Source organism: Camelus bactrianus, chromosome 27, assembly GCF_048773025.1.
Source record: "Camelus bactrianus isolate YW-2024 breed Bactrian camel chromosome 27, ASM4877302v1, whole genome shotgun sequence".
Taxonomy (NCBI): Eukaryota; Metazoa; Chordata; class Mammalia; order Artiodactyla; family Camelidae; genus Camelus; species Camelus bactrianus.
Window position 1 is genome coordinate 29,974,517 of NC_133565.1, and position 17,619 is coordinate 29,992,135.

At 48.4% G+C, this 17,619-nt stretch overlaps 1 protein-coding gene across 7 annotated transcripts in view; it reads right to left on the reverse strand.

The window, feature by feature from the left end:
• Positions 1 to 520: 520 nt before the first annotated feature.
• Positions 521 to 17,619, reverse strand: part of MINAR1 (membrane integral NOTCH2 associated receptor 1) — a 32,863-nt gene continuing 15,764 nt past the window's right edge. The window contains exons 2-5 of one of the 7 annotated variants that reach the window (XR_012502834.1): positions 13,839 to 16,190; positions 9,315 to 9,569; positions 8,902 to 8,967; positions 4,474 to 4,595 (exon numbers count right to left, since the gene is read on the reverse strand). Coding sequence is in view for 2 of the 7 variants with exons in the window: in XM_074354365.1 (XP_074210466.1) it covers positions 4,398 to 4,595; positions 9,315 to 9,569; positions 13,839 to 16,139 (2,754 nt within the window). In the remaining 5 variants the exon portion in view is untranslated. Of the gene's footprint in view, positions 4,596 to 8,901; positions 9,570 to 13,838; positions 16,442 to 17,619 lie in introns of those variants that run through there. The other 6 variants (XR_012502833.1, XM_074354365.1, XM_010955172.3 and 3 more) reach the window with 6 other exon arrangements.

Below are 17,619 nucleotides of genomic sequence, written 5' to 3' on the forward strand. Positions count from 1 at the left end.
AGCATAAGCACACCACATGACTCAGCAGTTTTACTCCCAGGCACACCCATTCCAGAACGCACATGTGTATTCACCAAAGACACATACGTGCATATTCACAGCCCCAAACTGGAAGCTACCCAAATGTTCATCATTGGCTGAATGAGTAAATAAGGTGTGCTATAATCACAGCCAGTAAGTGCAATGAGAGTGAGAAAACCATAGCCACGCACAACAGCATGGATGTTTTTCACATCATGTCGAGTGATACACAAGAGTACGCACCACATGGACACATTTACATAAAGCTTAAAAACGAGCAAAGCTAACACGTGCCCTTAAAAGTCAGGATAGCCATTTTTCTTGGCAAGGTTTTAACTGGAAGCAGGCATGAGGGAGCTCGAATGTTCTGCATTTCGATCTGGGTGCTGATTACACGGATGTGTTCAACTTGTGAAAAAGCCTCAAGCTGGACACGTAGGATTTGTGCGTGAAACTGACCACTTGTAATCTATGCATAGAATACAGTCTCACTGTATGATACTTTATAATTTTTCAGTTTATTTTTGATTATATTTGGAGAGGCAGATTTCATATGAGAGCTTCAAACCAACCATTATACATTAACCAAATTTTACACAAGCCATTTGAAAAAAGGTCTAAAAATGTGCTTAGTTACCGGTATTATATAACATTGATCAAGCACCAGGAGTGTGCTGAGAGCTTTACGGAACGAACATAGAAAAGACAAGTCCCTGCCTTCAAGGATACCCCTTCCTTCAGAGTCTCACACATAAAACTTCACCGTATATTTCACACCCATTTATTCATAAGGCATAAATAAGGAAACTTGTTGCATTTCTCATTGCTACTTAATAAATATCTAATACCCTCTTCCCCCATTATACCAACAATTACTAATACCTTTGCCTTTAAATACAAATTTCTGTAGTACGCTATACAGTGTATACTGATTTGGTATTCACACAATTGACCACAATATTCTTGCAGGTTGGTTATAATATGGAGCATGTTGAATTTCAACATTCACAAATTTTATACCACTTGGCAGAATCACATACTATTGGCAGAGCTTTTTTTGCTAAGGAAAATGAGGTGCCGTTGCTCTTATATTGATAAATTGTAAACAAAAACAGCACTGCCTTGATTCCAATAAGGGTATCAGAACTTATGGCACATTCAGAACTGTGAATTTCAGCACATCTATTAAGCTAGCCTTGCAGATATCAATCACATAGCAGCATGCCCTAAAATACTAACAATTTATGATCAACTAGTGATGGGCGATATAAGTGTGATTTGCTTTACTGTATTTGCAGTTTAAGGAAGAGGGCACTGTGTAAAATATCTGGAAACCGTGAGCTGGGAAACTTGTTTGCTTTTCTGCAAGGCTGTGTTCAAAGCAAATTCAGACTCAAAAAAGAGGATGAAATGATTCCGACTTTAATTATTGGCTAAAGAGATCTAATTTCGAAATAATCCCTTAATAACATCTGATTGTTCATTTTTTTAATGCAAGAGAGATGAAGTGAATTTTGATAGTGTAGTACTTTTAGGTTTAGGCACAAGAAATTATACTTCATGTGAAAATGCCAGAGAGGGTGATAGCAATGGCCCCCAGTATGGAAGCTAAGCCAGTCCCTGTGTCACCTGCAGGGAGCTCACAGCAGCAGGAGATGAGAGGCAAATTTTGGAGGGATGGGTGGATGCTTCCTTCCAAGCCAGACTCTGGTCTTGCCCCATTCTGAAAACAGAGGGATGGAGGAGCTAGCGTGAGTCTGGGGTCTGGGGAAAGAAGGTGTAACAAGCTTGGGATCAATGGAGAAAAAGGACCCATCTGTGAACTTCACCTTATCTAGATCCCAAGACCCCAGCATCCATCAGCTTCAAGCCATAACAAAGGTCTATGACTTGACACCAGACACAGCTCCCGGGCAAAGGATAACTTACCCTTTTCAGAGGAAACCACCTTGCCTTTGGACCATCACTGTGTGTTCTCCGAGGGGACTTACTGGGTCTGGATGTTTCCATTATGTGGAAATGATGCTGACTTGAATTTTAAAGCTACACTGGACTTAGAGCAAGACTAAATTTCTTTGACTACCTCCCCGGATATGAAAAGGGTAGAAGAAAATTCTACAGTCTCTTCACTTCTCTGCAGGGGGTGGGGCTTATAGTCCTACCCTCCCTAGGTGGCGAGGCACACGGCCCAGACAGGGCCCATCAGGGATAGATTCACCCAAGGGCAGTGGCAATAGTAGTTTGGTCCATCCACCATGATCCTTCCTGGCCAGTGAAGGAGTCCGATTGGGATTTGACAAATTTTTCTTATCCTGGGTAACTGCATCGCTACTTCTCTGCAAATCTTAGAGCAAGAGGTTGGAAACTACCCATCTCTGCTGCTCTCCTGGCTTAATCTGAGACGAAGGAGAGACTAGTGGGACCAGGATGTGTTATAGGGCCACACTGGTTGGGAGGAGAGCTGGGACGGCCACTCCCCAATCCCGAGGGTATTAATTGAGAAGCCCCTTTGGGGTGAGATAAACAACCTTATTTAATGTGCCCAACCCAAAACAGAGCACCAAAAGACTAAAATGCTAACAATAGACAGTAATATAGATATATATATATTTTTTCATTTTCAATTATAAATCCTCAGTTTTCCATACTAAGGCTTAAGTTTCAGTCACCTCGTTGAAAATCCGTACCTAAACAGAAGAATAGAAATAGATAACATGAAGACGTCTAAAAAATGCAGGTTCACCACAGATGAAAACCTCCATCCCTTTCTTGTTGACACCATGAAATGTTCTGACTACCCTTCGTGGTGAACAACAGAATTAGACACAGCAAGCGAAGCATTACTTGGAAGTTTTTAGAATGAACTAAATAGGATGAACTCCTATTGCTTTAAAATCTGAGATGCCTCCCAAACCTCTCTCTCGGGAATGTATTATATCATCCAGAGTGATTATTCCTACTACCAGCATTTATTTATATCCCACCTTGTTCTCAGAAGAATTAAGGTAGCTAGATTCTGACAATCATTTTACTTTAACCTGTAACAAGACATTTGAATCAATGCTGAAAAGGATTCTTTCTGTCCAGTGACATCAAAGCACCATTCAACAGGCAGAAACTGAGATCAAATTCAAATGAAATTACAATGGCTGCCTTACACTGGAGAAATCTTGCTCTCGAGTTATTTAACAGAGAAGACAATAGACCAAAATTAGGTATTTAGATCAACATGTACATAGATAGATAAACGGTTAAATAGATAATATTTTTTGCACTGCTGACAAGTATTCAAAACTCTGGAGTAGGTGTCGGAGTAGCTGAGAACACCTCAGTGCCTTTCTCATATTATGGGCAAGCTTTCAAAACCTTTTTTAAAGCCATTGGAAAGGGCTGATCGTAGTGGTGCACGGAAACCATGGTTTAGAGTTAGAATGCCAAAGTTTAGCCATTGTCTCTACTCTTCAAGGCACAAGGACAAGTTCCGAATTCTCCAGCTCCTGTGTGAGAAGCAGGGCACCTGGTACCGCCGGGAGCTCGAAGCTTAAGGAGCGGAGCGACACCCCAGAGCAAGACGGGAGACCCTTTGGGACGCCACGATCTTCTCATGTGATCGTACGTCGTTAGCAAGCAGCTCTCCCACACCTCGGGTGGGCAGGGGAAGGTCTCCGGACCTGAATCCCTTGGCCTGTGAAGCAGAGAGAGCACTCTTTGTGCCAGGCCCGATTTGGCCGTTCAGGCCTTCCTACCCTGGGCACAAGGGAAAAGGTGCAGAATGTTTCCATGATGATCCATCCACTGTGAAGAGTGTAATGATGACAGAAGGGCACGAATGACAAGTCGGTAGCCCTTGAGAAAAGTCAGCAGACAAGTAACACCCTTTCTGAATACATACCCTGTTACCTCGCCTGCAGCGGTCTAAGAACGTGAAGGAAAATAAAACCTGTCCTTTTTTTCTTCTCATCTTGCTGTCTCCCTTAGCTCCCTGACACGAGGCATGGATTAAATATCTCCTCTATAACACATTCCCTGCCATGAAATTTCATCCAAATGGAAAGAATCCAAACCAATTAATCTTCCTTTTTTTTTTTTTTTGCTTAGAATTCAATTGGTACCTACTGGTAGTCCATTACATTCTTTTGGTAGCAAAAGATATTGCACTTCTTCAAAGTCATCCTTGTGTCATTAAGTCAAAGCTAATAGGTGGGTAGCTCTCTATCTAGAATGCATGCTTTCTGAAGACCATCAGCAGCATTTGCAGGAAAGCCTCCACGATCGCATCTCCGTTTCAACAAACTGTGGCCACACCGCCGCGTGATTTTCAACTATAGAGGGAGACGTCGGTAGTCAGAAGCCATATGCAACAGCGCGTCGGGGGCTCATGATTTCATGGTGCAGATGGGGACGACAATGACAAGGATGACCGTGCACGCGGCTGCGGCGATCAGAGCAGCGATCTTGCAGACCTTGGCGCGTCTGAACTCGGCTTCTTTACGTTTCAGTAATGAGTCGTAGCCCGGAGTATAAATGTCTTCCATCCAATATTCTAAGTTGTTCGGGTTTAAAGATTCTTGTGTCTAAAAGTGAAGAGATGTTAGAAATACGGTGAATACTTGCAACAGGTTAAAGACATTCTGATAATCATCACTCCTGAAGCATCTAAGAGTTGTCTGCAGCTGGAGGTGACCGAGGCTCCCCACATGGCCCACCAGCCCCTCCTGCCACGGACCTCCAAGGACTCGGGCTCCCACACACCACAGATCGCACCTGCCCCTCCCTGACTACAAAGGTCACAATGGTTTTGACACAGGAAAACCCACAGATCTTCTAGGAGCAAGAAAAACAGAGCCAAGACAAACGAGATTGTAAACTTCAAGGGCATACAACCAAGAACAGGCTGGCCCCACTGTAGGGGAGGCAGGGAAAGTCATTGAAAAATACTCTCCACTAACAGTCCCTGAGAGCAGAGCTGTTTGCAGTAAGGCTATCACATCACTCTGATTCAGTTCCCAGTTCCTCGGAAAAGCCTCTACTGAAAAGTCAAAGGCACCTCCCAGATAAGCCGTTCAAAAAAAAGAACAGAAAATATTTCCATTTCAAACATTTCTGTGCAGGTCAGGTCACTGCTCAAAGGCAGGGACCACAGACCCGTGGCCGACCATCCCCGTGCCAGGTGCCACGTCCCCATGGGAGAGCCCCCACTGGTATTTGCCTCCTGGTCTCCCTGAGATTAATGAACTGTCTGCAGAAGAAATATCCCACTTAACCTGTACTGCCCATGAACCCCATTCCCCGTGGATGGTTATAATCTATTTCCATAAAGAAAGGCCGTGTTCTCATTTTATGGCAAACATTTAATAATGTGTCACATGAAAGCAACAACACATTGCAACTCCAAGTGGGGTCACCTAAATCTCTGAAACACAAGCAAAACAGCTCTTCTGAAGATTTTCTTACATTGTTTAATGCACATAAAGGTGGACATGTTCCAAATCACTCACACACACACACAGGATTACAAAACAAATGCTTCCAAAACTAAAAAAAAAAAAAAACACCTCATTTATACCACGTTATTAGAGTGTCGATGATTCTAACCCACAGTCCTCATTCTCCACCTGTTCTTCTAGCCCCATCCTCTGTTCTTTCCCAGCTTGCTCTGCGCCCCCAGGAGACTGGCCCATGCGGATGCTTCCCAGGGGGGCTCAGCCCGTGGGGTATCAGTCCCCCGGCACCCTCCCTGCTGGGCCACAGTTCCCTCAGGCACCTGTTCTCAGAGCTGGGGGTCTTGGTGGGTTTCAGAAACAGCTCCCTTCCCTTGGCCTTCAGATCCAAGGGCAGCAACAGCCTCTCACTAGTGCTGGTCCCGGGGGTGCTTCCCGGACTCTAACCCCTGCCGACAACACCACTGCAAGCAGTCCCCTCCTCCCCGCTCTCCCAGCTCCCCGTGAGTACGCCATCTGCTTCCTGCTGGGACGCTGAACCCCACGTGCTGTGGCCTCTTCTGGGGGCTTCACTGCTCTCCTGCTGCTAAAGGCCTCCTAGCATGGGGGTCGCTGGACTCCAGCCCGTGCGCCCAGTCCAGCCCAGTGCCTGTCTTTGTGCAGCCTGCAAGTTAGAAACGGTCCTTACATTTTTTTAAAGGTTGAAAAAATAAAAGGAAAATAATAGTCAATGATATGTGAAAATTACATGAAATTGAAATCTCAGCATCCAAAAATAACGTTTTATCGAAGAGCCACAGCCCATCACTTACAAACTGCCCATGGCTGCTTGAGACAATTATCGGTCAAGCTGAGCAGTTGTGATGGAGACTGCAAAAGGCTTGCAAGGCCTAAAGTAGTTACTGTCTGGTCCTTTAGAGGAGAGTTTGCGAACCCCTGTTCTAGCATATTCTTTGCAACACTGGGATTATACAGAATGGGACGTAGGGATCGCTGCAACTCTCCCAGGTCTCCTTCCTTACTGAGGCATAATGTTTAAAGACTGTTGGTCAAATTTTTCATGTTATCTGGAGGGGTGGAAGAGGGTGCTGGCCACCTAAGGACTCTCATCGTGAGAAACAGGACACGCTCCACAATGGAAGAATCCTTGAAGCGCAGGATGCTCTGACCAGCCTTTGCAAGAAAGCACCTCTGCCGAGTCCCAAGAGCCACGGTCTTCCTGAGCCTCCCAGAGCAGTTCTGCTGCCGCCCGGCTCTGGCTGTTAGGATGAGCTTGGGCCACAGCTTCCTCCCCACCAGAGCTCTGCTCTCCACTGGCACCTGGGATCAGTCTGCCCCCCTGGACAGGACAGCTCTTCAGCAACTTAGTGGGCACTCTAGAAGGGAGAGGGGGAGACAGATGGGCCTATTTGGCTGGGATACAGGTCCAGAGGGGTGCGCTGGTTCGAGTGGAAGTCTGAAGGAGCAGCCCTCCCTGCTCTGGCACCTTGGGGACAGGCTCTGACCCGCGTGAAACAGCCACTTCCTCTCCCCAGTCTCCCCAGGCCGGCTGAGGAGGTAAACAGTGTGTAAACGGCACATGAGATTGCCTCGTTCCCTCCAGCTCAGATGCAAGGAAACTGGCTTCCTTTATAGGTATATACAATTCATGGGCTGGGATTCAGCCAGTGCCATAAACTATTTTTAATTAGTTTTTTCAATAACGGCAAGCTCTAATGACACCAAGGAGCAGAGAGGTGACCCGAGATTTCAAGGGACACAGGGAGCATCCTCAGTTGTTAATGACACCTGCTGAACATTGGAAGCGAAAACAGGGCTCGCACTTTTGCTGCAGCCTCACGTGGCCATCGATGGCAAATTTACATCTTGACGCCAAGGGACCCCAAGCAGACGGTCCAGATGCCGAAGCTGCCCTAAGGCAGTAGCTGGGGCGCTGCAAAGCAATGCAAACAAGGAGGGTGGTGCCCCTCTGTCTTCATCCAAGCCCCCGATGCCTGCTCCGCTTTGCTGCAGATGCCCTCGCCAGGCTATCGAACTCTCTGCTCCCTCCTATCTTTGTGCAGCTGGATACACTATCCTTTGCATTTTTAAGTGATGTTGCCTAAAGCTCTCTAATCCAAAGATCTGCTTTTTTTTTTTATAATTTAGTCTTTATACTTATAAACATTGGCACTTTAAAGTCTGTATCTGTATCAGACTCCTCCTCCCAAAGTCTAAAAAGATGTTTCTCAGTTTACCACTCATTCAGTTAATCTGACCCGGTCAAGGTCATCCCATGATGCCAGTGAAATACTGATTATTCCACTCATTGAGCCTTTCACACCTCTGGGCCCTCTCTAACATGCCTGCAACATGGATCGCAGTGTGATACCCACGGCAAAGACCCTGGGATCCACCTGCAGAAGCATCACAGCAGGATGATGGCCAGCAGGATGATGACAGGAGAGGAGGTGGCCTGAAGGAACAAGTGGCACACAGTGTGCACAGGGACATACATGCAGGAGGGGACATACGTGCAGGAGGTGACGAGGAGCGGGGTCCTTCCAGGGCGGTCCTGATACCAACAACAACCTGACTCTCAGGACCTGGCCAGAGCCGCCCCTTCCCATCACTGCTGTCACTGAGGGCCCGACATAAACAAACGTCATTGCAGTCATTTTTGTGACATGAAGCTCCACCATCCTCTCATCAACAGAAAAATGACACGGTGAAGAGGCAACAGAGGAGGAAGAACATGAGACTTATTGCCGGATGGTCCGATACAAATTTAGACTTGTTATTGAGCTTCTGGGGGCCTCGATATCCTCATTTGTAAACTTGAGATGCACATTGTAACTCCTGCCTGCAGGCCACTGTGCCCTGCAAGAGTCACCGCTGTAAAAATCACCGTGCAGAGTTGATTGATTTAAGCTTCCTTTCTTCAGCCCCTAAATGCCTTTTCAATGCTTACTTAGTGCCAGGAACTCTAAATACATTATTTTCATTTCTCACAATGACTCTCCAAGTTAGATACGATTATGGCCATTAACAGGTGAGGGAATCAAAGCTCAAGCAAGTGAGTGTGCCAAGCCACGCAGCAGAGGAACCCAGATTAGAACCCCGCACCTTGCAAAAACACATTTCTTCTCACCACTGCACTGGCCCTTGGACAGCCCTCCCTGCTTTACAGCAAGGCCTTTCAGGGGATACCAGCCCCGCTGGCATCTCTCCAACTGTCCTTTGAGTGGTGTGGACAGTCTGGGACCTGTACGTGACTGGCAGCGTTGGGACGATGGCCTTGCTGCCCACAAAGCTAACCAGCTGGTGGAGACAGACTGCTTCCTGTGCTCCTGAGGTGATGCGGACACACAGAGAGATGCAGTGTGAACGGAACCGGTTTAACAGAAAACACGCCCTCCAGCCGCAAGCGATTCACAGGGCTTCCGAGGATGGCGCTTACCTGGGACTGCTCCGTATGGAAACTTAATCCATAGCTTGGCTCCCACAAATATGCTTATCCCACGTGCTACATGTGGAAGGAGAAATCAGCTTGTACTTCATTAAACAGTTGGGCACAGGTCTTGTGAGCATATATGAGAATCTGCACTTGTTACGGAGTCTTAAACGCATCGTTAGCAAATCAGACGGCCAACGTACATCAATCAGTCAAGCAGCCCCACTGCGAAAGGTTTACAGACCAGTAAGGAAAACAGCAATCCCCCTGTTTTAAAAAGATCTCTGTTCTGCAATTTATTCAAGTTCAGAATTCCACGGCGGGAACCCGGGAAGCTGAAGGGTGAGGGAGCAGGCATCTGCCAGGGCGTGGCTGGACTCCCCACCTTCCCCCACCGCCCGGGGCAGTGAGAGGCTCACCTGCAGGTCCAGAGCTGTCAGCTTGCCCTTGTCGCCTGCGTTGCGGGTGTACTCCTCGATGGTCCAGGAAGGCTGGCCCCGCTTCACCTCGGCCAGCTCCGTCAGCCGCATGTCTGTGTACAGAGGGTTGTTCTTCATGTGGGCCTTGAGGGAGGTGGGGTAGGGGTGAGGGCTGAACACCTGCTCGACCAGGAAGCCGTCTTTGGGCTGCTTGGGCAGTCGGTGCTGCGGGGGGATGTCGTACTGCCTGTCAGCCTGCAGAGGGGCACAGAGAAGTCCAGGAAAGAGGCACAGGTGCCATCGGAGGTCAGAGTGCAACTGCGCGGACGCCAGCTTTTTATCACTAGGCTCTGGAGAGTCCAGGCAGCCAAATGCAGCTCTTCACAAGTACACAGAAGGTATCTCCATGCTGGGGGAAATCCTCTAGGAAAAGCTCGTGATGTTACAGGTACTAGTGTGACCCAACGTTTCTGTGCCAGGGAGAGATTATTTTATAAATTCTCGCCCCCATGACTGCTAGTACTACCGCTCACCATTCAGGTAAGGAAATGGAGCCCAGACAGACTCAGTGATTTGCCCCAGGGTGCACAGCCGCTAGTGGGTAGGCCTGGAATGGAAGCCTGATCACCTGGCTTCAGAGACTCTTCCTTAACCACTGCAGATCACCGCCCACTCTCTTCTTTACCAGTTTGTGGCTGGTACTGAGGAGTGTGAGATAAAGAGCTGGCTGAAACCACTGATGCCATGTTACTGCTCGGGCTGGAAGAAGCCAAGACGCACAGTGCACATTGGGGGCCTCTAGTGATTTTCAGAGACATCTGCGTGGCCTTCAAGATGGGGGAACAGCCTGGACTACAGCGTGAGGTAGGCAGTTGCCCAGCACAGCTGACTTTCACTCATGTCCTCAGTCCTTGAGTTTCAAACCAGGGGCTCTGTTCTCCGTGACCCGTTATAACTGGGGTCTTCTATTTCAGGCCCTCGGAGCTCCACACAGATGTCACTTTTTCCAGGAAGCACTCCTTGACCCGCCAAGGCTGGGCCAGCACCTATCTGTGGGACCCCTCAGGACTGTGTACAGAGCCTGCAGCCAGCATTCTCCCACCGAACTGTAACTGCCTGTTTGTCTCCTCCACTGGACTGTGAGTTCCTCGAAGGCAGGGGACTGTCCTGACCATCTCTGAATCCCCCACGCCAGTGATGTCATACCACCAAATAGAAGACATTCCAGTGTTTGTTAAAGGGACGGATACCAATGCCGTGATGTCGTGCATATGAAATAGAAAGCAAAAAGTTGTGGATGTGGGCAACAGAAAGAGAAAAAGGACAGCGGAAAAAAAATGTGACAATGAATATATGTATGTTCATGTATAACTGAAAAATTGTGCTCTACACTGGAGTTTGACACAACATTGTAAAATGACTGTAACTCAATAAAAAAATGTTTAAAAAAAAAGAAAGAGAAAAAGGAAAAATTAGAACGTGAGCGGGGCTGAGCGTTGATAAGCAAGAGGAGAGTGAGTGGGGTGTCAGGAGAGGCGGGAGTCCCCCTGATGAGCTTTGTACGCGAGTGTGAGTGTGTGTCCCCGACCCGTGGACTGGGACTCAGCACGCACGCCCACCCACCAGCAACCCAGACCCATACCCGTCAGCTCTTGCCCAAACAGTGTCACATTTAGTGCTTCCAGACCACCAAGACTGCCGGTACTGATTCAGAGGAAGCAGTGTAAACTTGGCCAAACCCAAACAGGAAAGAGAGAGACTCCCTCTTACCTTCTAGCTCATCAAGCTCAAGTGTCTTCTAAGGGGATTCGCTGATTTTGTTTACTCTGCTCATCACCCCCACCCACCCCTCAGGGTGCCCTCCCTGCACGCACGCAGAGCCTGCACTGAGCTGGGGGCGCGGGAGGGGGGCAGGTGCCAATAATAACAACTCAACAGCGTAACTACAGTGACTCGAGGGCTGACTGTGTGTCCACCGCCGGCTCAGCGCTGACACACGGTATCTCATTTCAGCTTCTCCAGACTGCGAGGGTGTAACATCGTCATCCCCGCTGCAGATGCAGAAACTCGGGTCAGAGAGGTTAAGAGACTGGCCCGACGTGGCACAGCCGGGAAGTGGCGGAGCAAGGGTTCGAACGTGTTCTCGCTTCTGAGGTGGAAAGTCGCCTGCTGCCCATGCCTGCCTACCCGCTCCCACCCTCGAGGTGTCCGCGTCCTGACACAGCGGTCGCTATGTGTACCTGAGATATTTTTAAACGAAAAGCTTGTATCTGTTCTGAACAAAGAGGACTAAAGGCTGGAGATCAGAGGCCGGCGATAGTCCCTTGGGAAGCTTCAGAGGCTTATGAATTAAGAGGCCTTGAGGGGCGGAGGGCCGAGACCGGCACAGAGGAGGTGGACCAGACATCCCTGACGGAGGAGTCGCATGGAGAAGGCCTGACGGTGGGACGGGGCCTGGCCATTCTAGATGATCTGTCCGCGTTTGCTGCCTGAGTGAATGAGGGAGGCACTCTGGAAGGGAAACAGGGAGACTTGTCAAGGTGGTGCAGGGCCCAGTCTGGGTGAACGGGAGCCCTGCCCTTGGGGAGAAGTGTGTGAAATTCACCAGGCTCTAGCGGCCTGGCCGAGGAGTTGGGAACTTTTTGCCGAGCACAGGGGAGCCAAGGAAGAGATGGGCTCTCGGAACGTGAACATGGTGGCGGTGATGTCGTGAGAGGAGATGGAAGTAGGGGCAGGTAAGTGAGAGAGGCCAGTTACCAATCTGCCCCCAGCGCCCAGATGGGAGGCGGTAAGCGCCGGGACTAGGGGGAGGGAGGGTGGATTTAAAGGGAAGGAAGCATCACAAAAGATAAACCCACAGGGTTGAATGGCCAAACTGGAGGTGAGAGAGCCCACGAAGAAAGTCAAGGATGAGCGGGGCCTCTTCAGTTTGGGGAGTTGCTAGAATGGTGACCCCAAAATGGGGGTAGGGAGAGGGGAGACCGGCTCTGAAGGAACAGAAAGTCTGGATGGGGCACCTGGCCCGTGGCAGCCATCTGGGGGAACTGGCCTTGAGCAGTGTGAGATTTGGGAGGCAAGGTGGTCACCACCACGGGAAGCATCGGCCCGGAGGTGGTGAGAGCCACACACCGAGGGGGAGAAATAGGGTCCCAGAAGGAGACAAAACGAAGACAGCTAACCTCAGACGCGAGCAACTTGGTGCCGCGCATTTCAAGTGGATCCTTCTCAAGTTTTTGGCTGTTTCTGTTGGTTTCTGGAGGTGCTGACCTGCTCTAGATTGGACGTGTGGCTGGTTCCGTTTAACCTGATATTTCTATAGAAATGCCCAACCTTTCAAATGCCATAAATGGCCGTTTTCAGGGCTACCTAACACCCAGGGCTCCAGTACCCTGGCCAGACCCTGGCAGTGAAGAGACACGATGGCTGGGCATCTTCTCCGAGCATATCAAACCCTGGTTTCTCTCCAGCACCACATGTCATGAGAGGCTACAGAAGAGAGCAGTGGCCGCCCCAGATCCCAGAGGTTCCTTTGGGATCAGGAGAAAAATCACTTATTTACTCTTTTCCTCTGCTTCGGACCCTGAAGACTTCCTTAGGGCCTACTTTTCTAAGCTTTTCCTCCTTGGCACCATTCAAGAGACTCAGCCTCCCACTCTGGCCTTTGGCATCTGCAGCCACATCGTCTTCATTCCCACTGATGACTGGTCCCCCGTGACCTCGGGAGGCCCTATGGTCTGTCCACCGACTTTTAGAAGGGAATTGAAATGAGCAACAAATTGCAACGGCATCACTTTGGCCAGAAAGGGTTCCCTGTAAGCCATGCAGAATTAAGAAGAGAAGCCATGAGTCCCACTGAAACAAACCATCCGAACTGCAGGGGACCAGAAAAAGAAAGCATCAGAGCATATGTGTCTGCACTCACTCGAGCACTGACAGAAAAGATGTTGGCTGTAAAGATGCAAAAACTCTCCAGCTTCCCTGTAACAGTGCAGGAAAAAAAACCTCAAAAGCAAAGGAAGACATCATATTAAGAGCTGCTGTCCTTGGGTGGTGGAACTGTGAATAATTTCCTTACTTATCTTTTTTTCTTACTAATCAGCTATTGATCTTAAAATGAAGAAAACTCAAGGGTTTAAAAAGGAACACCATGCACGCAACGAAGCGCATGAAAGCGATGTAGAAGCTGGAGGGCTTTTAAGTCATTCCCCTCATTTTCTTTGCCTGTATCTTGCTAGTTCAGAAAGGACAGGAAAAAATCCTCAGTGATGCGTGTCTGCTCTGCCACCTTCTCCATTCTAAGACCATCAGGTCTCCCACCACCTGTCCAATATCTGAAGCCCCCTGGTGGAACCAATGACAGCCTGCGCTGTCCTCTCTGCTCTAATGTGGAAAGCCTGCTGAATCTGAAAGGGCAACGAGCACACGGAGGCAAAGGCCTCTTTCTTGTATAAAGTAACTTTCTAGGCTTGGAAACAGACCACCCTAGGATGAAGCTTGTGCCCCGTTCCAGGAGCTTAAATTTACCTCTTTAGACTTGTGATGCCAGTCCTTAGTCTCTCCGGGGCCTCTGTCTTTGATCTCCTCCTCACTGACGGCCACGCGGCTGGTGTAAGTGATGGTGCGCCAGTCCCTGGGAGAGTTGGAAATGCTGGCGATTTTGGATTCTGTGGCACTGTTCTCCTCCGTCAGGGACCTGGAGGATGGCCTGGTGAAGAGGCTTTTTTTTAAGGCCTTGACGCGAAGGCTTTCGCTGTTGCTTCCACTGGCGTCCGAGCAGCACCAGTCGGCGGTGTTCTCCAGTTTGGGCCCGTGGGGGCCATTGTGTGCCCGGAACATCTGGGGAGAGGTGCTCTCATCGGACAGAGCCTCGCTGGTCAAGGAATTCAGGTCTATCTGCACACTCACCTTCTCGGGTTGCTGCATTTTCTGATCCAATTTGTTGAGTTTGCCCAGGACCTGGGAGATTTCCTCCCGGACGCCTGACAGCGATTCAAGCTTCCGTTCAATTTCGCCGATCCTACGCACCAGTTTGCACACGCTGGTCTTCAGCTCCTCTTCCGAGTGGTGGCTGTTTTCAGGCCGGCTGCCCTTTTCTCCTTTGCTGCTGGGGAGCCCATTGGCCATCTTGGTTAGGTTGTGCTCCGGCGAACTGTCACAGTCCGACTTGTGAAGCTGAGACAAGGACCCTGTGCTGTTGTAGCAGGAGGACTGTATCACTCCAGTCGAGCCGCTGATGCTCATGTCATCAAGAAAGCGGAAAATGTCGCTGATATCATCGCTGACGATTTCCGAGTCGTCATCCGACTGCTTCATGGCGTGCCTGTCACTGTACTTGCCCTGCCCTGAGGCACACAGGTCTTTGCATTTCTTCGGCTCCAGCACGTGCTGCTCGGTCTGGGTGCCCACACTGCTGGTGTCTGAGCTGGGCTGCCCACCGCTGCAGCTGATGCTCTTGTCTTTAAACTTCTTGACCGGTTCATGCTTCTCCATGTCAACAGAGGACGAGATCTCTTTAGATTTGAGCCCGTTTGGTTTGGCCGCATAGCCGACGGGGAGAATTGGCTGTGGCTCCTTTGGTGTGAGGTAAGCTGGGCGCCTGTCTGGGGTTGGGAAATTGGGGGTCTGGCTGCTGGCATTCGGATAGCGGAGCTTCTCCTCAGAGGGATTTCTATTGAAAAAGGACCGTTCAAAGTCAGGGACTTCTTCGGTGTTTAGGCTCCAGCTTTTGGCCGGCCATGGGGTCTGCTTGCCGGGCCGCCCCGGACAGCGCCTGGCCTCCTGGGTCCCCATCACTGGAGTGGGTCCAAAATACGTGGAAGCTTGAAGGTCGTCTAAGCTTTCATGCTTTGCCCGCCTTTTGTCAGGAACAGGGGAGTACATGGGGTTCAGGTACTGGCTGTTGTAGGGCATCTCAAAGCTGTGATTACAGAAAGGCGTCTTGTGGGACTCTTTTCGGCTCTGGGGTTCCCCGTGCTCACCCTCAGCCTTGTTAGAGGGGCCAGCCAACCCGGGGGACACAGTCATCAGGTTGTGAAAATCCTCTTTGAAGATGTTCCTTTTCTGGACGCAGGAATGGACCACAAAGGGCTCCTCGTTCGAAATGAAAGTCTCCTTGATGCCCTGGGTGAGGGGCAGGGAGTCCTGATCGGAAATGGACTCGTTCTCGATGTTCATGGGGAAGTAAGTTCTCTGCATCTCACAGGGCTGGGGGCTGGCCACCGAGTACGGGGCCAGAGCCTGCAGCCTGTCCAGGGAGGCCGCCCGGGTTTTTACCTCTTTGCTGACCCCCAGCAAGAAGTTGGGCTCGGAGGCGGGGACGAACTGCGAGCAGTCCTTGCAGTCCATCTTCCGGCACTTGGACAACTGCCTGGCGGGGTAGCCCCGGCTGAAAGGCCTCTCGCTCAGCTCACAGTTCAGGGGCTCACACTCGGCCGCGCCGCAGAGCTCCGTGTCCGAGCGGCACGAGTCAAAGGACGCCTCCTTCTTGCACCCCTTCTGCCGGCCGGTGGGCAGCTTCTCCTTGGCGGCGCCCCCATTCATTTGGATCAGGTTGAATATCGTCACGATATCTGCAGCCACCATGATTTTCTTTGATTGCTGGTTATTCACGGTGCATTTCATCTTGTCTTTGAATAACGTGGCTGGAAAATTGGGATCGAGACAAGCCGTGTAGAAGAGCACGCTTCTCAGTTTTGCGAGCTGGGACAGATCGAAGCGGGCGCACAGAGATTTGCACAGGTCCTGGTAGGACACCGTGTTTTGCTTGCTGTCCAGTTCCTCCAAGATCTTCACCAAGAAGAGGGACGTTTCCTGATTGGTCTCCATGATTTAGAATTTCAAAGGCTCACTGACAACACTGAAACTTCGAGTCAGCTTCTATGGGGTGACAATATCGAAAAAGAGAAGAGAGGAAAAAGAAGATTATAAACACCAGTGGAGTCTGCAGTCGAGCTGGTTATGAACCACATAAAGAAATGCAAGGGAAGACTTTTTAGTGCTTAAAAATGTAGTAAGTGCTTTAAAAATATTTATAACATACCATTTGTAATTCCCTTCCCAGGAATCTTACCTTAAAGAAATTATTAATGACAATGGTTTTGCATAAAGATGTTCATTACAATGGTATTTGTAATAGTGAAAAAATAAAATATCCAAATAACAGAGGAATGCATACATAAAACAGGTTATGATATACAATGACTTCTTACAAACATTAAAATCGTAATAGTGTACATCCTTACAGTGGAATACTACTCGTGAATGAAAAAGGAAAACTGCTAGTACATGCAATAACATGGATAAATCTCAAATGCATTGTACTTGACTGAAAGAAGCCAAACTCAAAAGGCTACCTAATCTATGACTCCATTTTAATGATATTCTGGAAAACAGATCCGTGGTTGCCAGGGGCTGCATGTTGACAAAAGGACACAGAGAAATTTCCCTGGATGTTGGACCTGTTCCACATGTTGATTGGAGTGGTGGTTACATGCCTGTATGCGCTTGTCAAAACTCACAGAAGGGTACGCTAAAATGTGCGAATTTTACTATATGTAAATTGGACCTTAATTTTAAAATTACACGTTGAAGACTTTTCCTGACAAAAGAAAACTGTGGTACAATACTGTGTGAAAAAAATATGAAAATAGATCTGTATATGAAGTAAGATCTTAATTATATAAAATTGTATCTTCTTGGAAATGAAACAGAAAGACAATAATGTACAGGAAAATGTTAATGGTGGTGACCTTTGGATTGCAAATACGAATTTTCTTTCTGAATTAGTACTCTTTGTTTCTCACTATTTTATTATGTAAATTTTAAAACATACAACAAAGTTGAAAGAATTTTATAGTGAACGCTCATACAGCCACCATCTGGATTCCACCATTAACGTTTTACTATGTTTGCTTTATCACGTATCTATCCATCTATCCTTCATCAAGCCATCTTATTTTCTAATGCACTTCAAAGTAAATTGCAGACATCTGTACACTCTCCCCTAAAGATTTCGTCGTGCACATAATTAACACAAGTCCAATAACTGTGTATAGTTTCTCTTTTAATATAAGATTTATATACAAGGAAGTGCACAAAACTTAAGTGTGCATCTGCTGAAGTTTTGACAAATGTGTATGCCTGTGTTATAACCAAAACTCCTACGAAGTTCTGGAATGTTCCCCATTGCCCCAGGAAGTTCTCTCATGCCCCTTCCCATTCAACCACAGTTCTTTTTCTTTGATGGGTAACTTTAATATTTTCTTTATAATTTCCCTTCTTTTCCAAAATTCCTACCATGAGCACT